General features: G+C 32.5%; 3 protein-coding genes and 1 long non-coding RNA gene across 4 annotated transcripts; 1 reads left to right on the top strand and 3 right to left on the bottom strand.

Annotated features, from left to right (window-relative positions):
- Positions 1-5,942: 5,942 nt before the first annotated feature.
- On the bottom strand, positions 5,943-8,151 carry LOC105770908 (transcription factor bHLH96). Its single transcript, XM_012592274.2, has 3 exons — positions 7,155-8,151; positions 6,443-6,850; positions 5,943-6,333 (listed from the first exon to the last, which is right to left on the bottom strand). The coding sequence occupies exons 1-3, from the start codon at positions 7,662-7,664 to the stop codon at positions 6,238-6,240; spliced, it is 1,014 nt and encodes a 337-aa protein (XP_012447728.1). The 5' UTR covers positions 7,665-8,151; the 3' UTR covers positions 5,943-6,237.
- A 9,884-nt stretch (positions 8,152-18,035) lies between these two features.
- On the top strand, positions 18,036-18,835 carry LOC128041326 (uncharacterized). Its single transcript, XR_008196146.1, has 2 exons — positions 18,036-18,283; positions 18,553-18,835. It is a non-coding gene; the product is annotated as an uncharacterized LOC128041326 (long non-coding RNA).
- A 1,075-nt stretch (positions 18,836-19,910) lies between these two features.
- On the bottom strand, positions 19,911-21,469 carry LOC105770881 (putative clathrin assembly protein At4g40080). The gene has a single exon (XM_012592241.2). The coding sequence runs from the start codon at positions 21,138-21,140 to the stop codon at positions 20,172-20,174; it is 969 nt and encodes a 322-aa protein (XP_012447695.1). The 5' UTR covers positions 21,141-21,469; the 3' UTR covers positions 19,911-20,171.
- Positions 21,470-22,369: 900 nt separating this feature from the next.
- LOC105770879 (2-oxoglutarate-dependent dioxygenase 19) lies at positions 22,370-24,140 on the bottom strand. Its single transcript, XM_012592240.2, has 4 exons — positions 23,839-24,140; positions 23,490-23,725; positions 23,061-23,394; positions 22,370-22,962 (listed from the first exon to the last, which is right to left on the bottom strand). The coding sequence occupies exons 1-4, from the start codon at positions 24,058-24,060 to the stop codon at positions 22,714-22,716; spliced, it is 1,041 nt and encodes a 346-aa protein (XP_012447694.1). The 5' UTR covers positions 24,061-24,140; the 3' UTR covers positions 22,370-22,713.
- Between the last annotated feature and the right edge of the window lie 220 nt (positions 24,141-24,360).

Raw genomic sequence — 24,360 nt, 5'->3', positions numbered from 1 at the left:
TTATATTATTTTAATATTTAATATTTAATATATTTTTATTTATTGAAATTTTTTATATAGTGATCTTAACATTATTCTAATGTTTACATTAGAATAGTATTATATATTTAATATATGTTTATTTTTTTAATGTGTTCTAAATTACATAATATCTAAAAATAACATAATATAAATTATTATAAACTTAAAATGGGTCGGGCCAGGTTTGGGCCTTGAATGTTCAAGTCTAAGCTTGATCTATATTTTAAATAAACCTATTTTTTTTTCTCAAGCTCATTTTTTGGGCCTAATATTTTTGCCCAAACCCTTTTAAATTTTGGAAGGACCTTCGAGTTCGGACAGATAACTCAACTCATGAACAGGTTTAGACCAAACCAATTACCAAATAACATTTTTCATCTAATATTTATGTTTTGAATTTTTTGTATAACATTTTTCTTAAAATATTATATTGTTCAAATTCTTTTATTTTAACTTGACAAAGATAAAGGTGCAGTGGACCGGTAGGTTAAAGAAACTAGTCCTCTATGTTTAATTATTTATATATTTTTAATTATAAAATTAAATAATTAAATAAAAAAGTTAAAAAGTGGTGGACAAAAACTAAAATAATATATATAAATTCTATTTTTAATTTATTTTTCATCTTAGATTATTATATATATTCTATATATATATTTTAAAGATGAAATGTAATAAACTTCAATGATAATATAATTTTTGACCCTAAACTTAACAATTAGATATATTGGTCCATGAACTTAGACTCTCTCAAGATTTGATGATATAACCAATGGTATTGGAATAGAACCGGATCGAACAAACCACAAACCAAGAACTTATCAATATAATGGTCCGAACAAATGTGTTGAACCGGTTGACTTGAAAACTGCTTGAAATTGGTGAAAATTGAAAATCATGACAAAATCGATAGTTGAACAGGTTGAATCGGTATAATAAATTTTTTTATTTATTTGATTTTTTAGATTTTATGAATTTTTAATTATTTCTTTAATTATTGTTGGTCTGGCGATCGAATTGATTGAATCGGAAACTAGTGATCTAACTTGTTCAGCCATCGATCTAGTTATTACTGAATGTAACACTATATGGTTGTACTACATAATCACCTCAAAATTTATATAAATTTCAAATGATGATGTGGCGCAATCCCAAAGTGTCGCATCGTCAAATTTTTATATTTTTCAAGTTTAGAGATTAAAATGGACCTAGTGGTCAAGTTGAAGTACCAAAATGAACAAAAAAAAAACTATAAGTACCAAAATAAACCTAATTACCAAGTTTAAGGATATTAAAACAGCTAAATAAAATATATTTATATTAAGTTATTAATTCGTCTGATGCAATTGTAAATTAGATAAACCAGATAAAAATAAAATAAACAAACAAAATCAAATTAATCAAATTGCATGGATTTAATTCAATTAACTCGATTTTAATGCACGAGGCAAGACAAAAAGAATGAAATTTTACACCAAGCTAGAGCCTCGAGAAGCTTGAAGTAGCAGGCCCAGACAGCTCAGTGTAATTAAGGGATTTAATCAACTTACATCTCTCGACCCAATCCCTTCAGTTAAAAAAAACACTGTTTTGTCGTCTTCAAATCCGCCATTTTTGTATTGCTTAGTCTTACACCAAAAAAAAAACAGGGCAAGTTGGTGCATTATGGACAGCAAATGCCATTAATAAACACCAAGCAACGCCAACGGAAAGAGAAAACGATGGTCAAACCTAATAAGCTCAGCACAAAAGACAAACACTTGAATCGATTTGCAGTTTAATACCTAATTTATATATATCTATCCTTAAAACAAAGAAAAAAAAAACATTTTCGATCGTAGCGAAATCTTTTTGTTTGGCGAGATCGACTTCGAGATTCATGGAGTTAATAATATCTACTTACTAACAACCATGCATGCATTGTCTTACATGGTTTTGTTCCTCCCAACTCCCTTTGTTATTTTAAAACTAAAATCCTTTCATCAATCTAAGATCTCTTCAGACTTGTTCCAGTTTGACTTACTTGTGTCGTATGTGTTCCTTAAGAACAAGTTGCTCCAAAATTAGACATTGACAAATTTAATTTTTCAAATGCAAGCGTATATATTTATGTGTGACAAAATTTAGAATATTTCGTCGATTTCGAATTGGTTCAACTTTGAATGGAGCAGATTTTTTTATTTGAAAAATGAATGCGCAATGAGATAAGGTGGACTTTTTCTTTTAGATAATGAGTATAGAGCGGCTACCATAATTGCTTGCCCCCGCCCGACCCGCTTCACTATATAAAAATACTACTATATCCTTGTACATGTATAAACTATTAAAAAGGTAAACGTGTAATATATAATATATGAAAAATCATATATTTTATGTTTAAATATTTTTTTGAAGAATTATATTTAAATATTTTACTTGACTTTAAAAAATTGAAATAAGTCACAAAAATTAGATTAAAACGGTGCGGATAAAGTAGCGATGAATGCTTCCAACACCTATGAATGTGATAAGAATTTTCAAAATTATATATGAACAAGATAAGTGATAAATAAAAAAAATATACTAATTATAAAACTATAATAAATTTAACAATATCTACATGTCCACCTACATTGTTGTCCCTATATATACATACATCATACATGTAATCACGAGGCCAGCTCAATCATTTGCCACACCGGTGCAGTCAAATTGCCCTTTATTTTTCCATTGGATGGATTATCGAAAAAGTAGGAGTCAAACACTATCCTTATTTTCGATACGGGATGATTTTCTTCAAAATTCTTTCCTTTTAATCATTCATTTGTTTCAATTTTGATTATTAAATCCTGATTTCTTTAGTATGTAAGCATTTTCACGTAATACTTAGGATAATGGCTTGATGGTTTATACGACGACGTTTCTCTAATGTTTTTCTTTTTCTCTATTGAAGGACAGGTACTTGTAAAAGAATGCCGATAGACAATTGCAAAGGTTAATCTCTAATTTATTACATGGAGAATTAAACAGTACAAATCGCAATTCGAATATAACCAATCCTATATAGTCACATATAACGGAGTTTAATTCAAACATAAATTCGGATAAAGCTCATACATGATTTGTGCAAGGTGAAGCTCAAATTCAAGCATTCAAACTCTTGATGCCAACTCTAGAAGGTATCGCTGGCTAATGCTTTTAAAAAATTTAATATACTATTTGGTATTTGAGTTTGATTTTAATATTTAATTTGGTACTTAGAATTTATTTATTTTTTTGTTTCAATTAAGGACTTATGTTTTGTTTACTAGAGCACATTTGTGAAGCGTTTATTAGGCAACATGATATCATTTAGTCTGAGTCTCAAATTAAACATTGAATCCAAACAATAAATTGAACAATGAAATTAAACTCAGATTTTAAATGATATATTAACTCTTTTAAAAGAGTTTAATGTAATTTTTTACCTTTTTACCCTCCGAACATATAAATCATTATATATTTAAATCTAATTTGTTAGCGTCCTAAAAAAGTGATTTGGCCTCCTCAACTAATCTTGTTAGTGTAAAAACAGCGGTGGCGACGAGATTAAATATTGTGGCTATATGATAGCGTGAAATAAAAAGTAAGCTAAATGCATTACACTGCCCATCCAAACCCACACTTATTGTGACAAGTGTATTACTATATCATGATTTTTTTTTAAAAAAAAACATATCATAATGCACATTTTTATTTGCAAAAGATAAAAATGGAAATATGGGGAAAAAGTTAATAATTTGATTTTGAAACATTAAAAAAACTTAAAAATCATTAATTTCCTTAAATAAAAGGAGTAAGTGTGATTGAAAATGTTGAATCATATAGCATAAATTAAATGAGGTTAAATATATAAGAAATCTAATGTTGAGGGAGGTGTGGTTGTGGGACAAAAAGGAATTGCAGACTTTTACTGTTGCAGCTAAATGTAGGTTTGATGTTTTCTATATCATCACATTGGTAGCAACTATTCAGTAGCTATTGGCATTTCATAATTATTAGAAGCGTAGAAATGAGGAAAACAGAAGATGCGAGAGGAATATGAAGGAAGTCATGATGATGTTATTATTGTAATTCAAAATCACAATCATTTCCTTAAAGAAACTTCTTTGATCTTTCCTGAAACTCTCCCCCTTTTCTTTTTCTACGGGTCATAAAAGAATCTCCTGTCCACTCCCAAGCTTTTTCACAACCCCCTTTTTCCTGCAATCTACTTTCAAATCTAAAGGAAAACCTTCTGGTTTTTATAATCAAACTTCCTGCAGATTAAGGAAAACCTTTTTTTACTGGAAAAAACCCCACTTTTTTTTTATGATAATCTGTAATTTATAATAAACAGTTGTGAATTTTTTAACGAAAGGAATGATGAATTTCGCATATCAAGACATGTAATGTGAGCATGAATTAGATTGTCTTTTCCATTTTATTATTCAATATTTATAACAACATGTTCCTTTTTAATGCATATCTATATGAATTATTGATCCAAAATAATGGAGGAATTCGCTGAATTCTTTTTTTTTTGACATGCTTAGTTGGGGAGAATCTAATTAATGTGATTTGTAGAGTTTTTATCATAATATTTTCGTGTGTTGGTTTAATGGTCAGGATATTTACCATTTCAAGTGTGATTTGGAATCGAATCATACTAATTGCATTTAATTTTACCTTTATTTTAATTTTCAAAAAATTAGTACTAATAATAACTTAAACCAACATAAATGATTCCACGTCAATTTTAAAACCTTAATAAAAGGTTAAAAAGAGCTAAGAAAAATTATATATGGGCCAACTCAAATTTCAAATCCGAAAAAATTACAATCAATCAAATGATAGTTATAAACTTTGCTGTTTATAAAGTTTGTTGATGCAGGTCTATAGCTACATCTAGTCCCCTTCATTAGCTTTCCTTTATTTTCCCTAAAGGGACGACAAAAATCTAATGGATCTTTATAAAGATAAGCTTGATTAATGATTATTATTATTATTGTTGTTTTCATTCTTCATATCATGCAAAGTTTAGGAAACCAAGTTCCACATTCTGTCGATTGCATGTGTGGTACTTTAGGCATATGGTTTCCAGATCATGATCATCTACAAACATTAAAATAATTTATTATCTCAAAAAACAGAAAAAAGAAAATTGGAAAAAAAAAAGCAAACATCTGAATGGGCAGCACAAAAAAAAAAGTAACCCCCTTTACTTATTTTCCACTCAATCAAACAAATTCAATGACAAAAAAGGAGAACAAAAGGCCAAAAGGGGATAAAGAATCAAATAAACTTTATAACGTAATGGCTGAAGATAATCATCAAAGAAACCTCTAAACAGATTCAGAAAAAAAAAAAAAGTAAAGTAAGACCATCGAATCTGGAGTTCACTGTTGCATGCCTTAATCTTTTGAGAGAGAAAAAAAGTGATTGTGGCACCCACACATAGTTAAAAGTTTGTCAAGCTATAGTTTAAATTCAGAAAGTGGAATGGACATTGGAGAAGGAGGGGAAGGAGTTTCATATAAAAGTAGGACAAAGAAAAACTGCAATATATTGTTGGGAAAAAGACGCATTTATTCTTTCTGTTGTTTCCTCGAAGGCGCATAGCTAGGTAACACTGTAACAGTGGCATTATACCACAACATGGTAAATTGTCCTAATTCCAACATTACAACGATTAAATAAATCTTATCTGTTTTTAATGGAATTGCATGAATGAATTCGGCAGTTTGTCACAATAAGTACAAAATAAGTTTATCTTGTCAAAAGAACCGGCCGGAAGATATGGTTATGGCTGTCTTTAAGTGTCTTAATTATTTGATGTTCTTTTTTCTTTTTTATACATGAGACGCAATGGTAGGTAACAGGGTTCTGTCTATTTCGACTGCACTGTGGCTGATGGGACACAGTTTGATGGCAACTTTTTTTCTTTACCAAGTAGTAATAATAAGACATATAATTTGATTAATTCTTGCCTCCATTAGCAGGCCCAACATTAGGAAAAATATTGTACTCACTTCGCTACACTTACACTGTATGTCTCCAAAATACATTGAAGTAAAATATATATTAAATTTGCAGACCTTGCGAGAAAATTAGATAGCAAAACAACAATGGAGTCCCGTTCGATCCATCGATTTTTGGGAAAAAAAAATTACAGCGGGACACAACAGACATAGAAGCTTTATACGTCTCAGTTTTCTCTCAGCTAAAAGCAGCTTCTTCTTGGATACTGCGCAGCATTTGATTAACAGCTGCTGCAATTTCATCCACAGTGTTCAGATGGCACCCTTCCTCAACCTGTCCCCATTAACACTCTAAATCAGCAACCATAATTTGAGATGGTTTTTTTTTTTTTTTTGCTATTAAACTAATGAAATTTGTAGTGAAATGTTTGTTAAATAATTACCTTGACGCTGATTGAATACAAAGCCATTTCATCAACAGTGGAGACATTGAGGTGGAGAATGGTGAGGCTTAGGCTTTGTAACCCAGCAACCAGTTTCAAGAGTTGTCTGGGTCGTTTCTTGGAGAGTATCTTAAGGTTAGCGTGGGTTTCCACCATGGTCACTTCGATATCCGCGACACTTTCGGCGGCCATGGGCTGATCAGCTGCCATGGACGACGGGGAATTGTTGCAGTGAGACGTTGCACGAGTCGAGAATTGCGGGAAGGCGAAAAACTCAGCAAAGGGTGAAGGGTCGCCATTGTGTTCTGGGTGTTGAGTGGTCCACTTATGAGCCTCCATGGTCTGCAACAGCTGCTCTAATTCCTTAACGAAATTAATGGCTCCCCCAATAATCGAAGCTTGATCACCCTGAGAAAAGGGTTAATGCATTTGTTAGTATAAACTAGTTGTCAGACAAAGCAAAGATATAAATATAGCTGACCTAGGCTACAAATCTGAATGATCTTTCATGAAAATCAGGAATTTCTACACTTTTTTCAGCCAATGCCTTTTTACGATTCTTCAAACATTTGAGAATCGAAAAAGTAATGGTCATAATATGTTAATTACTTAATTAATAAGCGAAAGCGTTGATTAGGGTTGTATAAACTTGTTCTAAAGGTTAATCGTTACTTTATTAGTCCAAACGGAAGAGAGAGAAATAAAAACTGACCCTTTGAACATAAGAAGCTGGCATCAAAGATCTAATAGCAGCAAGGTACTCATTCATTTGCTTCCGACGATTGCGTTCAACAGCAATATGAGTCATTCTCTGGTTCTCTAGCTCTTCTTTGTTCTTACTGCTCCTGGTGCGACGACGTTTTCGTCTACCACCACCGTTGGTCGCCGTGTAAGCTGGTGGGGGTTCTATTGGAGCTTGGAAACCAGCTGCAGGACCAGGGAGAGACTGGTCGACAGTACAAGTTTCAGGCGAAGAAGAGTAAGGATCCCATAATTCCTTTGCATGTTGTTGTTGCATGACTGAAGTAGACGATGAGTCCCAATTTGCATGACTCCCTTGTTGTTGTAAGTTGGTTTCAAGGATCACAGGAAGAACTTTATCTTCATCTTGAAAGCAAAAATCATATCCCCAGGCTCCTCCTCCTCCACCAGCAACAGGGAAGATGTCCTTGAAACCGTAAGTAAATCGATCCGGAGGGTAAACCACTGCCTCTAATGCCATGTTTTGCAAGAATTCAGATCCTTATTACACACTGCCAATCTTTTTTTTTCCCCCTCTAAAGTTGGTCCTTTGTTTCACACACATACACAAGAGACACACGTTTGTATTGTCTATTCTCTCTTTCTTTTTCTTTTCCTAAAAGGAAAGTGGAAAGACAAAGATGAAGGAAGAGATAAAATACGTAAAAGGGAATCTCTTGAAATTATAAGAACTGAAAGGTGAGAATTGAGAGGGAGAGAGAGAGTGGAACTGTTCCCTACAAAGAACCCCAAATGAAAGAAAGAAAGCACTACACATCCAAAAGACCAAACAAAGTCCTCCTTTTATCATCCCCTGGTTCTCCCTCATGAAAGAAAGTTGATCAACTTTTTAAAAGATGGTTTCATCCTTAAAAAAACAACAAAAGCTACAGCATGGTGCACGTGAGATTACATTGCAGACCATGGAGAGATAGAGATAGAGACAGAGAGATTCTCTATGGCAGTTGGAGAGAGAAAGAGCAATTACTGTTTCAGAATAGTCGTCCCGAAGTAAATAACAATACCAATGTAAGAAAAGGGTCCAAACTCCAAATTAGGGGCATATCTAATATCGTGAAATGGGTAACCTTTTGTTGTTTATTTTATTTTATATCAAGGGAACAGTCATGTCTCCTGCCAACGACATTAAACTAATAATTAAAAGGAAAGGGTTGTTTCGTCTTTAGACTAATTCGGAATATCCTCTTAATTTTGTATTATAGTTTTTCTAAATTGTCCAAACAAAACAGAGGCGCCTAATTAGATATGACTATGGCTTCATTATGTAATAATGTGGTCGGACACTTGGACATTAAACTCAGAAAGATGACAAAAAGCTGACGATAAACCAGAGATTCTGATCAAAGATCTATATATATAAAAAAATAAAACCCCTAATAAAAACAGCTTATCGTTTTATCTTAATTTTAATTTTAAATATATTTCAGGTGTCTGGTAAATGTCCAGAGGAATCCATGTGACCATACAAAGAGCCACTCTATAATCATCTACGACCAAGACTACGCTTTTAACCTAAAACAAAAAAACCCATGCTTCTCCTCTCTCTCTCTTCCCAAAAAATTCTCTACTTCCTAATGTTAATTTCCAATTATAAATTGAAACTTTGCATTATGTTTTTTTGGCCTTTTAGAACCCTTTCTCATCGACCTCAATCTTTAAATTCCTTAAATTTGAAAATTTATGAAGTTTTAAAGATTAAGCACAATATTTATAGGTTTTATATTAGTAAAATGAAAAGCCGCAAATAGATTTGATGAATTCATCATATTCCTTTTAGTGCACAAGTAAAAATGTGTCCATTTTTGCACAAGAATGGGAGGTTTTTTTTATAAAACACATATTAATGAGGTAGGTAGGTAGGCACATCAATTTCAATAAGACATTAATTCTTTATGGTTCCTTTCCCCTCATTTACCCATGGAATATTGTTAACTCCATCTCAATATTCTAATCTTCTACTGTCGGAATTTAAGTCTGTATTCCCAATGGAACAACTGGCATTCTTTTAATTTTATCACATTAACAATATACAATTTGCCTTCCTCTCCTTCTAAACTAATCACTTCATAATTTTATTGCAATTTGTTGTTTACAAACAAGACATGTTGCCGTTTAACTATTTTTGACCTTCACAACACGCAAGCAAGGCGCCGTTTCACAGTCTATCTTCCTATTTTCCGCTTTTTCTAAGTCCTACTCTTTTTTCTTTTTCTTTTTTTTATCATAAAGTTTAAACTATAATTACATTATTCTATTTCATTCATTACTTACAAATACATTTTATTAAACACATCTCCATATAATTTGCTTTTATTTTTTTTATTTTTTTACTACACAATAATTTAAGCTTATAATATTTTATTTTATTAATAAATTAATTTTATATCCCTACTAGGGCTTGTGATAGGAAAAGAAAAACAAAGAAAATTACATTTTAAAACAAGATATTTGTCAAGGACAAATTTGACCAAAATTATAAATAGTTTAAATGTTACTTGAAAAATATATTTGCGAGTTGAAGAATTTAATTCATTAGTTAGTATTATTTTGTTTCAGTTTAAGTAAAATGAATCAAAAACATTAAAAAAAAGAAGGTAAAATGATAAATCAATCTTAAATTACCTAAGGAAGAGATACATTGAAATTATTATGTAAATTTCGGAATGTTGACACTAATGGAAATATAAAATTACGAGGTTAAGGTAATCTTTGAAATCCAAAGAGAGGAATGTTATTCCAAGATCTTACATTACTACATAAATGTAAAATTACTGGAACCAAACATCACCTTAAAGTTTTGTCCCTCAACTCTAAAAGGAGTCCAAAGGTATAGGTTTGATTAATGCCTTGTTATGCTATGGATTTTCGCTATGTTTTGATTCTTCGATGGTAAGATTCTCATTCTTCAATGTTTTCAAAGAAGCGGCCTAGGTTCTCTTTTGAATTGGAGGATAAAATCTTGAATGTGCGTTGCTCTTGACCGTAATAATACCTAAAGAAAACAATACTTTCGTTCTAACAACACGATATATTTCAAGAGATAAATAAAGATAGATGAGAAGTTAAAAGTTTAATAATATATAATAAACTAACCTTGAAGTTGACAAAATCATGATCCATCGTACATCAATCTTATTTTTAAAACACCTCGTCTCAATTTTCAATATGAAATAACTATTATTGGAAAATCAATAACTTAAGTTGTTAGGTAGGAGTGTTGAATGTATCGAGTAATCAACATAAAAACCAAGGAAAAGACAGAATAAAGATGTTGAACGAAAATTAATATTTTCTTAAAAAGGATGTTCGCGACTTTATGGTGGTTAGAAGGAAAATGAAAATAGAAATTATCTAAAATAATATTTAATAAGTAGGATAAAATATGGCTAAATTATACTATTAGTATTTGTATTTATATACTTTAATTGGTAAATTTGAGTTTTTATTTATTTTATGAATCGGTTAATCTTAGTTTTTATTCATGACTCAAACGATAATAGTTAAATTCTACTATTAGTCTTGAAAATTATTGAATTATTAAATTTATATACGGTAATTTCCACTTTGAACCCCAAAATGAAAAAAATAAATTTTTAGTCCTTTTCAAAATTGATGAAATCATAAACTAATATATGATAAAATTATATTTTGACCTTGATCCCTAAAATTTATAATTCAATTTTGGTCCCTCCTAAAAATTTTATAGATTCACTCTTGGTCCATGTTTTACATTTTGATCATTTTCAATCCTGTACTTTTCAAATTTTGAAATTTTAGTCTTGAAGTAAATGTGAGGAATATGTGGAAATAATAAGGTAACAGGACATCACACATATGATAATATGTTTGTGATATAAGAATTTGAAAATAGTAGAACTTAATTTATTGAATTTAATGTGAAATGTTGTTATACAAGGTTACTTAATATATATATATATATATATATATATATATATATATATATATATATATCTCCTATTCTGAAAAAACAACAATTATATATCCTATTCAACAAATCTGTAATTAAAAGTTCCTAAAAAAGCATTCAATAAACCATCATATATTCAACATATAATACTTAATTAAATTTTCTTATATTTTGAATTTTACATTTAGTATACATGAAATAAAATTTACATTTTAATATAAAATTTATTATATACAACTTGATAAAGCATATGATGTTAATATATATACACAAGAATATTGCTTATGTTAGGTGTTGTTGCATTGAAGATCAATAGTCAAAGAGTGATGCACCCTTCAAGTTTTGACCCAATTATGGCCAATATGTTACCTCGCCTACAAGACCTTATCACCAGACACCATCCTGCCTGATGCTTCAAGCTCTCAATGGCTAGGCTATGTTCTTCACCAGTACTTGTCTCCTGCGTTCTATAACAGGGACTACAATTACTCCAATCACATCCAAGTATAAATGCAGAAAGTTCACCATAACTCAGCTACTAGCTCTATTAACAAGACACACGTCTAGGGAACTCACATCAAGCAAGCCTATTGACTATATAAGCCTTCTCCACTGACTCCAAACCACCACTTTCCCAAACCTTTCATTCTTCTCTGAACTCATCAAAATAACTTTAAACAAACTATCGACACCAACCTCCATTACCATCATCAGCACAACTAAATATTTTATATGCAACCTTTTTTAAATGCCACCACTGGTCTTTGATTTTGGTTGATATATGGAATCCATCCACCAAGCATTTATTGATTTTATAATTAAGATCATTGTTTTGACTTGAGAGTTTGAAGAAAAACGTGAGGTGAATATTTTGATCGTACACCATGATACATTAAATATTGCTTCTTTCTGATTTCATTTGCTTAACGCAACTAACAATGTAAAAACCAAACCACGAATACGTGCTTCAACAGCTAAACTATAGAGTTTACGATTCAAATTAACTAGCTAGGGTTTTTTTTTAATAATTAAGCAGGAAAACTAAGCAAACCGTACGGAGATACTCATAAATACAGCTCATTACCTAAGAAAACACCAAAAAAAAAATCAAACATAGGCTTAGCTACTGAATTAATTAATTACTTTGTTCTTGGTTTTCGTCACATATATATAATATGTGTGTGTGTGTGTGTTTCAAGCGCAAAGCTCGCTTCCAAAAATTCTTACCATGACGCATGTGGGAATTACATGGTTGCCACCATTATTCCAACTGGATTAATCATAATTATGTTTTTAACAAGTTTAAGCATTGATCAGAATCTCAACTTAATTTTAATTAAAATGAGGACGGTAATTAGAGAAGTATATATGGGTTCAAGGAACCAGGGACCTCAAATTCTGGGAAACAGCAGCACCTTATTGTCGTCTTTTGTTGCCATGGCCTCAGCCTAAGATTTAGACCCCCTACTCCCCCCAATTATTTTTCTTCCATTTTTAGGTGGTTGTTAGCTAATAAAAAATAATGTTCAATTGTTGGTGCTTGTTTGTTTTTTTTTGATAAAATGATATTATTATTCTCATAGCTTTAATTTTCTTTTTCTTTTTGTTATAAAATGACAAATTATTAGAGTGTTATAGCCCATTGTATGTATGGGCCGAAGAAGATGACACATTTAAGGCTTCTACCCATTTGACAAATCTCTTGCATGCATGAAAATGAAACACGATAAAAATAAATGTGATGTAAACACTTAAAGAAATAATAGCAAAATATCAATAGATTAAAATTTGTTTAAATATATAATACCTGACAAATAAAAAAAGAAGCATGTTACGGCTGGAATATTAATTTGATGCACTTCATTGCAAGATTATTAAATCGATACCCCTGTTATAATGATCTGTATGATGTCCTCCACCTAGGGTATCAGCTTAGAACAACTTGTAAGCTCGATTACTTATAATTTGCTGGATTGTACCATTTACAGAGCATCCAATAATTTAACCCCACTTACATTCAACTCAATTTAGAAATTAAATCTAAAAAATAAAACTCACATATAAGTCTGACAAAAATTGAAGTTTCTATGTATGAATTTTGAGAATTAAACAGATTATATTTTTGTAAAATTTTAAAGAAAATCACATGAACTTATCTGCAAGTGAAAGCATGCAAAATCAATACTATGACGTACATATTAAACTAAATTATTAAAATGAAATCTAGGGTTACTGTATATCCCTACTCTATATTCCTGTAAGAAAAAAATAACGTGGGAATATTATGTGAGAGTGGTAGTACAACCAGAGTCAACAGAAAATGATAGGAAACGAGGGATGATGAATATCGAAATCGTCTGATTCGAATGGAACAAGGAACAAGTTGTGGGGGTAAATAGGAGCCGTACACGTGGTCCAAAGCCCAACCACATGATTCTTGTCAGAGCTGTTGTAACCGCGGTCCCTACCTAAAACCAGGGGCTACCGCCTCAATCTTCACCTTCTTATTACAACATCACCGATTGCATTCCACACGATTACCAATCCCACAAATTTGTTCCTTTCATTTTTTTTATTTTTAATGTTTGTCGGTCTATATTATATTTTGTCGATAAATTCGATGTTAAATACTAGGTTTTATTTCCACTTCTTCAATTGTAGGAATATATGCTCCATTCTTTTTTTATTTGGATTTGTTGGGATAAACCCGAGAAAATAATGAATAAGTAAAATAACGTAGAAATTAAAAAAAAATTGAACAGGAAAATTTCATTTGAAGAGAATAAAAAACTATGAGTAAAGATAATTTCCCTAAATCAGCAAAAACAAAGAGAATAAAGATGGAGATAAAAATAAAACTCCAAAACCCAAAAAACTTAAACACAAAATTCCTTGAAAGCTTGTAAAAGTTAATACCTAAAAGTGTTATGGGTTATCTTTTCTAGGGTTATACAATGCCTATTTATAAGCTAATTTCATAGGTTAAATATTCTAAAAATTGCATTAATCAGAGTTCGGTTAGGACAAATAATAAGAATTTGACTAGAAGAAGAAAATTGAGAAAATTGCATGACACGTCACCACGTCCCCTATCGTGTCATCGTGACGTCATTTCTACTTCTCCCTATTTTCATCATCACAATGTCACTATCTGTTTGTGCCTTAATTTGACTGAAATACGAGGCATACTCCACAAATCTCCATCTTGACTCGTATTTCTACAATGCCTTCTTTGCCAAAGCCCTTCACAAACCTATCTGGAACTTTGTAGGATATTAATTGAGTCAAAGTTGTGCTTGAACTTTGAAGCTAGAAGACTTCTAATCTTCGACTTGTGCACTGCCAAATCAAAATTGACCTATGTCTAATTTACACGAATGAAATGTCGTATCTTTTCAAAACCTACACCAAAAAGAGAACCTCTCTTATACAACATGGTCATACATTTTTCCTACGATGACCAAGTTGCCTCCGCTTCAAACGAGTCGACTTCAACTCCTTAACAGACGATGGACGTCCTATTTCACCAATCACCGTTAATCCTTCCAGAACATAAAGATTGTCATTTTTTTACCTTTCATCAAAATGAGAGCCCCACGAGATACCTCAATACTGATTGACTCGAATTTAATTCTTGAACCCTTCGAGTCTAAATTTCGTAAGGAGATGAGATTTCTCTTTAAATCATGTACATACCCGACACTTGACAGTCTCTTGATTGTCTCGTCGTGCATCCTGATCTGAACAATACCAATATCAATTACCTTATTGGGTGAATCATTCCTAATAAGCACAACTCCACCTTCAACTGAACTGTATGTGGAGGACTAGTCCCTGTTGGGAGACATGTGGAAACAACACCCCAAATCGAGGATCCACTTGGACTTAAGCTTGGAGCTTTCGCTTGTTGACACCAACAAGAAATCATCACTCTTTTCATCGGCTAAATTCGCACCAACTAAATCTTTCTCATTGCTCCCAACAACCCTTTTATTTCGCAGTTTGTAACAATCTACCTTAACATGACCTAACTTCTTACAATAGTAACATCTCTTGTCTCGCTTCCTTGATACTACCAAAACTGAGGCTTGCGTATCTAACTTGCTATTCGAACTAAACTCATTGTCGAGTTTGTATTTGTTCAATAGATGATCCTTTACATCACCGAACGAGAGTTTATCTCTACCATAAACCAATGTCCCCCTGAGAGACTTGTATGGAATGGGTACAGAGCACAATAATAGTATAGTCTGATCTTTCGTCGTCAATCTGAACCTCAACATTCTTTAAATCATTCAAAAGAGTAATAAATTGACTAGTATGATTTCTAAGGTGCTAACTTTTGTCCATGCGAAATGTGTATAGATGTTGTTTCAAGACCAACCGGTTAACCAGAGACATTGTCACATAAAGATTTTCTAACGTTGTCCACAATGTGGATACCGTTTTTTCCATCTACACCTCCTGCAATAAATTATTCGTGAGGCACAATTGAATTGCAGATAAGACCTTCTCGTCAAGCTCTTCCCATTCTAATTGTTCCATATTTGCGACCTTTTTCCTTGTAATGACCTTTTTCAAACCATTTTGGACCAGTATTGTTGTCATCCGAACTTGCCACAGATTGAAAGTTTTGATGGCATCGAACTTCTTAACGTCAAACATTGTTCCTGCCATCTCTAAATGAGTTGAATGCGAAAATTGAACTAGCTTTGATATCAAATTATTGGGGATAAACCCGTGTAAACAATGAATAAGTAAAATAACATGAAAGTGGAAAAGATCGAACACAAATATTTCATGGAAAATCCTTCGAAGAGGATAAAAAACCACGGGCAAAGATAATTTCACTAAATTGGCAAAAATGAAGAGTACAAAGATGGAGATAAAAACTAAACCTTGAAACCCGAAAAACGTAAACACAAAATTCTTTGAAAGCTTGTGAAAGCTAATACCTAAAAGTGTCATGGTTTTCTTTTCTAAGGTTGTAGAAGGTCTATTTGTAAGCTAATTTCATAGGTCAAATATTCTTAAAATAATCGACATTAATTAGAGTTCGACTGAGACTAATAATCAATATTTGACTGAAAGAAGAAAACCGAGAAAATTACATGACATGTCGCCATGTCGTGACATCCCCTATCATGACATTGCGACGTCATTTTTGCTTCTTCCTTGTTTTTGTCGTCGCGATGTTGCTATCTGTTTGTGTTTTAATTTGACCGAAATGTGAGGCATAATCCATAATATTTTATAATGTTTGTAATAATATTTAATAATTTTGAATTGTATTTGTTTTGATTTTGATATTGTCCATGCCCTTTCGATAGAAAAATGAACTTGACGGTACTGTAAGTGGATTTTGAGATTTATCACTAAGTTTTGACTTTTGATTGAATTTTGTTATATAAGTTTAATTTAAAATATTTTGAAGACCAAACTTAGTAAAAAAAGAAGAAGATGTTTTCAATAATTTATTTAACATTTAATAATAATAAATTAATATAATTGTCGAAACCATTTTTTTGAAAACAAAAATAAGTTATTGACTTTAAAAACAAAAATTGGAGTCGCCACCGATCCTTTATTAAGGTGTGATCGGCTCACCATAAAAACAATTCTGGTCTGTAAAATTTGAGAAAACAGGTTCGGGAGTCAGTTACGCACGAGGAAGGGTTAGCACCCTCGTAACGCCCAAAAATCGGTACCAAATTTGATTATTTTATGTCTTGATGTCGAAAATTTGAAAAGAGTTTAAATAAAAATTTTTAACTCGAGGATGAATTAAAAAGATAAACATTCCTATTTCAAAGAAATAAAATATCACACCCAGTTAGTTAGGGCACAATACCTTTAAATCTTTAAAATTAAGTTTGTCTTTTAATTTTAAAACTCACACAATTAAATCTAAAAGGGTATTCGATTATTTAGATCAAATAAAGAAAAATCGAAACCCAGTAAATTAGGGCACAATTTCTCAGAATTTCAAATACCGAATAGCACCTTTCGTTTTAAAAATTCTTATTTCGAGATGACGAAATGTCACGACCAGTAAGTTAGGACCCGACATTTTTGATTCCCGAGAATAAGCTTTTATTTGAAAATTACGAATTTATTGTAAAATAAATACTTAGCTTTCTAAATTCATCGAAAAATGATCATGATCCAGTAAGTTAGGATTGCCAAATATTTAAATTTTTAAAAATGATTTTAATACTTTGATGGAACCAATATATATATTTTCTTTAAAAACATGATAAAATGCTCGTGCATATATCGTATACAAAAATCACGAAAATGAATCAATAATAAAATATACATGTATTTTAAAAATAATAAACATAAAATGTATAAACATAATATATTAGCAAATTATGAAAATATGAATATATATATAAAATGCGAAAAATATTTTATTATAACTTTGAATAGTGTATAAATATGTACATTATAAAAGAAATATATATATATAGAATTAAAAAAGGAAAAAGGAAAATGATATAAAATTCATAAAACATATGTATATGTACGAATGCATATAAAACTAAGAAAAATATAGTAATAATAAAATATACAAGACACGTTTATATATTTTAAAGCCATTTAAAGTATGTACATATATATTAACATACATATGCGTATATACATATAGGCATAATAATATTAATATTTAATATAATATTAAATAATACTAATAATAATACACTAATAATAACAATCTAACAGTATTTATAAAAAAAAAACCTTAAAATGACAAATGAAGGATTAATATTGAAAATAAATAGAATTTAAAGGCTAAATTCGAAAATTGAAAACGTGAAAAGGAGCAAATTAAAACGCGCGTAACATGAGGAAGACCTAAAAAGAAATTTACCCAAACCTCCTAAACACTGCACAGCAATGAGGACCGGATTGAAACAATATTAAAATATGCAGTAAAATTTAAAAGAAATAATAAATTTAATTTAAACAACCCCAAAAAGAAAAGGACCAATCGCGCAAATGGCCCCTTTTGAACCCTTATAAAATCCCATTTCAAAACCCTTTCTCTGCCATTTTTGTATTTGCCGCAGCCTCCCTTCCACCATTTCAGACCCATTTTTTACCGGCCACAACGACGACGACGGCGCCACGACGGCGCGCCACCACCGGTAAAAACCCCTTTCCTTCTTCTTTTTATTTATTTTTGTTTTAGGCTAACAAAAGAAAAACAAAATAAAGTGAAAACAGTAAAAGAACAGAACAAAATCTGTTACCTTCCAAAATCGTTTTCTTTCTCTTGTATTTCTTGTTAATTTTCATACAAAATTTTTGCTAACCCAGTTACAGAAAATGATTGGCCTTTATATAGCCCTCCCTAAATCCTTTTACAACTGTTTTGCTGTGTGTATATCCTATTAGTGTTGTTTATGGCTTGCAGATGTGTGAGCGTTGTGCGAGTGGACGTGCCAGCGAAGATGTGGGACAGTTTGGGAGGCTGCCGAACGTGGGGCGTGCACGGCACTGGAGGTTGCTGCGACGTGGGGTGGCTACTGCTAACTGCTGCTTAGGGTTAGGCTAGGGTTAGCACACTTGGGCCTTATTGGGCCAAATGCAATTGGGTCAGGATTGACCCAAGTTTTATTGGATTTGATTGGCTATTACAATAATATTTAAAATTAATAAAAACAATTACTTTATAAAGGAAAAAAACTATTTTTGTATTTGTTTTTCTGCTTTTCAAGTTTGTTTTATAAAAAATTTAAGGTAATTTATTAAATTTTAATATTTTATAAATTAATTTGCTGTGTTATTTTCTTGTTAATTTTTTAAAAAACAAATTTGAAAGAATATGTTTGTTTTGCGTGATCATATTTTTAAAATTATAGTTGAATGATAGCGTTTTAAGTTTTGTAGGTGCAAAAAGAAGGGCCCATATGGCCCAGAAGCAGTGAAGTTATAATTAAATAGATGAGCCCGATTGGGTGTTGCTTACGAGCCGAGCATTCCGAAATGTTGGGCTTGAGTGGAATAGAAATACTTCAAATTTTCAATGGGACGTGCGAGCTGTGTTGAATTTTATTATATTTTAATTGTGATTGTTGTCATTTGCAATTATACTAAAATCAACAGATCCACTTATCAAAATTTCCATTTTGTCACATTACTTAGATTATAATATAAGATTCGAGAATGATACGATTAAATAATTGTAAATGAATGGTTGGTTTAATATACTTTATAAATTATAGGTGACTTGTCTTAATCAAACTAATTTCTTTTATTCGCATTTAAATTAAGTTTCATTTCTAGAATTGGTATTATTGAAACAACTTGAATAGAATGGTAAATCGCTTAATTAAGATTAGAATTGTATATCAATTAAAATTAAGTTTAGCTTTATAAGTAACATTTGATAGTTAAGCACAGTCAATCAAGTAAAAATTAGCATAAGTTAGAATTATATAAAAAGAATTGAACATTAAAACCATGGTTATTGGAAGAGACGGTATTGAATCACATTCGGAAAACCAATCACACCGGAGAGAGATGAGGTAATAATATTATGATATTATTTTTTTAAATTTAGGTTGGGATGGAACTGTTTTTATTTATTTGTTTGTAATTTATATGGTGTAGGTGATTTGTTAATTAAATTAATATATTTTAATTATATTTAATAATTCAAATAAAAAATTAAACGTATATTAGAAACTAGTATATTAAAATTGTGCACTAAAACAATCAAATCTCGTAACTAATAAAAAAATTCAAAAAATTTAGATTGTAACCAATCCATTATCAATAGCAATAATTGATTTCCTTATATTGACTATACAATTAAAAAACAAAATAAACAACCCTCACTCAACATTATTATTTTTTCAAGTCAACAAAAATAATAAATGCCACACATGTACCCAACAAAGAGAAAACCACACAATGTATATGTCCTTAAAAGAAAATCATTGTAAGTGGAGTTATAGGAACCGGTCAAATAAACCCCACCCAACCACCACTCGGTTCTACACCATATGCCAACCGGTTAAGTAAACCTAGTCAACTCGCTCCACTCGTTCGTTGTAAGAATCTAACCACTAACGTCCTTTTGCCGTCATTTCCTCTCTCTTTCATCACTGCCACAAGCTTTGCCTTTGTTTCCTTCACTAAATCCCACAACTCATCGTTCCTGTTTCTGTTTCTAAACAACAAAGATATTCCCTCCTTACAATCCTCGAACTTGGTTAACGAATTCAGGAACTGAGTCCACTCGCTAGAACTCAAACTCATCATTCGCGCTTCGAGTTCCGCAACTCGAGTACCGATTTCACGTTGGACCAATCTGTAATCTTCGCCGACGGATCTTACAATCTCGTACACCAAACTTTTTCGTTGAAGATGAAGCGAATCGGGAAGGTCACCTACCTGGCATGCGAACTCAACGAGAGCATCGATATCATTTAGTAAATCGGAGTTCAACGAACTCGAGAAATTGTCTTTTTCCTTACCGATAACATTCTTGGCACGTTTACTGTAAAGGTGACAGCCTAAGACCTTGGAAACCAGCAAGTTTTGTTCCAAGATGGCTGCGTACCATCGAACCCATTTGGACATTTCCCTTGTTTCTGGATCCAAATCGTCTCGAAACGTCAACAACTTGAGGAAATTTCGACCCCCAAAGTATTCGTACATTGAGAGCTGGTCTTTCAAGATGAAGAACCCTTTCCCTATGATGTTATGGATGGTGTAGAGGCATTTCAGTGCAACCAACGCATTGCTCGTGCTATGCAGTCGATCCATGAGAGCTTGGATACAAGAACATGCTTCGGTTTTTGATTCAAGGCCAAGGGAGATGACGGCGGCAATTCGATGATTTGATGGTGGGGAGGAGGAGCCGTGGGTGGTGGCGCGTAGGATCACGCAACGAACGGCAGATTTGTGGGGCTTTGATGATAAGACGGTCTTGATCAATGAACCCTTATCTTTCAGGTTACCGCACACTATTCTTAGGTTTTTCCGATACCCCATTGAATTCAAGAAAAAATAACAAGAATGGAAGAGATAAGAGGATAAGATAACAGTTAGCTTTCATGGAAAAGGAGGTTAATTTATGCAGTTACGAATGGATAAAGTAAAAAAACCAACGGTTCTTTTGTCAACTATCAAGCTTTTCGCTACTAAAATGAACTATATTTGGCATTTGGTCGGTAATTATCCGTCATTTTCCCGAAAAGGAAAGTCTCTCGGTAACTGGATAGACTGGTATCCCCGTGTTTCTTGCACCGGCATTCATTAAATCCAATCAACTTTTTTCATTTTTGGGTAGAAAAGTCCAATCTGCTAATTCTGTACTAGGTTATAGCGAGTAAACAACAAAATTCTATAATTCTATATGTATGAAAAAATTAATATAAATAATAAAGTATAAATGTTTAAAGTTATCAGGCTTGCGTGATATAAAATAAAAAAATTATATTTCTTAAAATAATATAATTTATTTTGTAAAATAAGAATATTTTTATTATTATCCAATTGAAATTTATATTTAATTGGCTAATGATATAAACTCAATCACTTAATATTCGACAATATTATTTACTACCTAATCGTGAACTAGAAGTAAACGTCTTCACCAGTCCAGTTAGAGGAGTTAATTAAACTCGCTTCACTGAAGCTTACTGGTGCTTATGGGGGAGTTCTGAGGGATGATAACCGTAGAGTGAAGATTCTTTTCTCAGGGCCTTTAGGAATGTTGGAAACTATTGATGCAGAACTTGAAGCTATTAAGGTGGCATTGGAACTTGGCTCGCTTGCTGATTGGAAAGATGATGTGAGGGTGTTACTTGAATCAGATTCTCAAATTACGACGGTATCATGGTGTCATAATCCGGCATCTCGAGTTCGACCTTAGAAACTGAGGGAAGTGTTGGTTGCCATTTCATCTGTTCAGTTCTGTTATATACCAAGAGAGATGAATTGTTGGGCTGATGCTTTGGCCAAGGCATGCGTTGACAGAACTTCGATGTTCAAGGTTTGTTGGTGAATTTTGTTTGCTTATGATTTACTTATGTGTTTTGCATCATGTCCCCTTATGGTTATTTGTTCTTACTGCCATAGCGATGCTTGTTTCTGTGTTCTGTATATAGTTATTGATTTTAGGGCATAATTGAAAATAATCATGATTACTTTTTGATGATCCTTATCCAACAATTTAGTCACAAAAGCATGGTTCAACAAAATATTATATACCATCTATATGAAGACAATAATTTTTGCAAGTGATATAGCAGGATAATTGTTTTTTGCACAATCATTTAGGTACATGTTACCATGGTTGACTCGAGCAACATAGCACCAATTAACTTTTTCCCTTTTTTATGAATTAAAATAAGGCACACGTGATATTAAGTGACGAATTGATGAACACGGTGACTAGACCGAGATCATATTCAAAGGCAGAGGCGATCCAAGCTGGATTTTCCACTGAGACTTTTACTCTGTTGTAGCTCCACACCAATCAACTTTTTCCTTTTTCTATGATTAAAATATGGCACACCTGATATTAAGTGACGAAATGATGAACACAGTGACTAGAACGAGATCACATCGAAAAGCGGAGGCGATCCAAGCAGGATTTTCCACTGAGACTTTTGCTCTGTTGTAGCTCCAAGTAGTTCCTATACGTGATACCTAGATATGCTTGGCCGGCGTCGTCCGCCACCAGCTCCTTTGCTGGGCTTACGAGGGTGTCAAGCGGTGGGCCATGTGCAGTTCCAATGGATATCCTCGTGGCTTTGTTGTTCACCACAGCTCTGTGCAACACGCTTTTATACTTGCCGTTGGTCAGTATCTGAAATCAACATTGCAAAAGGGTTGGGATCCATTTTTCAACCAATAACGTCTTAATCAACTATCAAAAATCATACAAGAAAGGAAACCCATAAGTACCTCCATGTGATCGCCTGTGTTGACGAGGAAAGAGTTGGGAAGGGGATTGATAAGAACCCATTTTCCTTTGTGCATCACTTGAAGGCCTTGAATCCCATTTTGCATGAGGATTGTGAGGAGCCCGTGATCCGAGTGCGGGGGTAGACCCATTGCAAGCTCAGGTTGTGGGCAAGGCGGATACATATTCGCAACGAACAGCTGATGAGACTCCGAAGATTCCACTCCCAGTTTCTCATTTATGTACCTTTCTTCCAGTCCCAGGCTTTCAGATATCCCTCTAAGCAGCTCATTTGCCATTTCTCCAGTCTTTTCGCAGTATTCCTGCAGAACCTTGCTGTTAAGCAAAGCAAGCAAAAAGAAACATCTCCCGGTTCATGAGTTGGCAAAGAAATCATTAAAAAACAAAAAAAGTAATGGAGCATGAAGTACCTGAAGCCAGAAGGTTTGGCAGGAGCATTGAAATGGGGATGAACGTGAATCTTGAGATAATCCCTCCAAAGAAGAGTCTTATCCACATTAGCATTGAAACTGGTTCCACACCTTATGGGATCAAACAGCTTCTTCCCTGCATACTGTTTCTTTTCCTCCCCTCTTAAATCGAAGAAACTTTCGGTTTCCCTTACCATTTCGTCTCTCAATGTCTCCGCCACTCCATGATTTATTACCTGCTCAAAACAACAAGATAACCCACGCTAAGACCTTTCATCAGTGCGTAAGAGAAAACATACATACATACATATTTATATGTATATATATGTAATTGAACCGATCAGTTTACCATGAAGAATCCCCAGTTCAAGCATGCATTGCCGAGTTGAGTAATGGTTTTGGATCGTTGATGAGGATCATGAGATGTGAGCAGAGAGAAATCTATGATGGGGACTGTTTCTTCTGGTTCCATGAGCAAACAATGACGATTAGATTCTGTATTACCGAAGATATAGTTGGAAGGAAGTGAAGTGAGGGGAACTGATTCAACTAGTTCTTTTACAGAAAACATTTTCCAGTTTCAGATGAGTTGATATAACTAAAAATCTGAAGGCTGAGATAAGTTTGTATTTTGTGAGTGATTCACTTCCCGTTTGGCTTCTTATATAGACCATCAAAAGATGTTGGTACTTGGTAGTGACTTGATAAAAATCAAGTCAGAGAAACCTTATCTCCTACCCCATTTTAAGGGTAAGTTTATCATCAAATGAATGAATAATTAAATAAATACTAATAAATTTATTTAAATATAATTTAATATTAATTACAACTATTAAAAATAAATATTAATAACTCTCGAGTTTAGAATATT

This window comes from Gossypium raimondii, chromosome 5 (genome assembly GCF_025698545.1).
Source record: "Gossypium raimondii isolate GPD5lz chromosome 5, ASM2569854v1, whole genome shotgun sequence".
In the NCBI taxonomy this organism is placed as follows: domain Eukaryota; kingdom Viridiplantae; phylum Streptophyta; class Magnoliopsida; order Malvales; family Malvaceae; genus Gossypium; species Gossypium raimondii.
This window is presented reverse-complemented; position numbering and strand designations above follow the sequence as displayed.

Bases quoted from the DNA above. Each gene is read 5' to 3' on its own strand.
- LOC105770908 (XM_012592274.2), bottom strand. From the start codon at position 7,664: ATGGCATTAGAGGCAGTGGTTTACCCTCCGGATCGATTTACTTACGGT. The intron at 6,851-7,154 runs GTCAGTTTTTAT...CCCTTTTCTCAG, and splicing joins CAGCTTCTTATGTTCAAAGG to GGTGATCAAGCTTCGATTAT. The intron at 6,334-6,442 runs GTAATTATTTAA...TAATGGGGACAG, and splicing joins TGTATTCAATCAGCGTCAAG to GTTGAGGAAGGGTGCCATCT.
- LOC105770881 (XM_012592241.2), bottom strand. From the start codon at position 21,140: ATGGGGTATCGGAAAAACCTAAGAATAGTGTGCGGTAACCTGAAAGAT.
- LOC105770879 (XM_012592240.2), bottom strand. From the start codon at position 24,060: ATGTTTTCTGTAAAAGAACTAGTTGAATCAGTTCCCCTCACTTCACTT. The intron at 23,726-23,838 runs GTAAACTGATCG...TGTTTTGAGCAG, and splicing joins TGAACTGGGGATTCTTCATG to GTAATAAATCATGGAGTGGC. The intron at 23,395-23,489 runs GTACTTCATGCT...TTTGCTTAACAG, and splicing joins GCCAAACCTTCTGGCTTCAG to CAAGGTTCTGCAGGAATACT.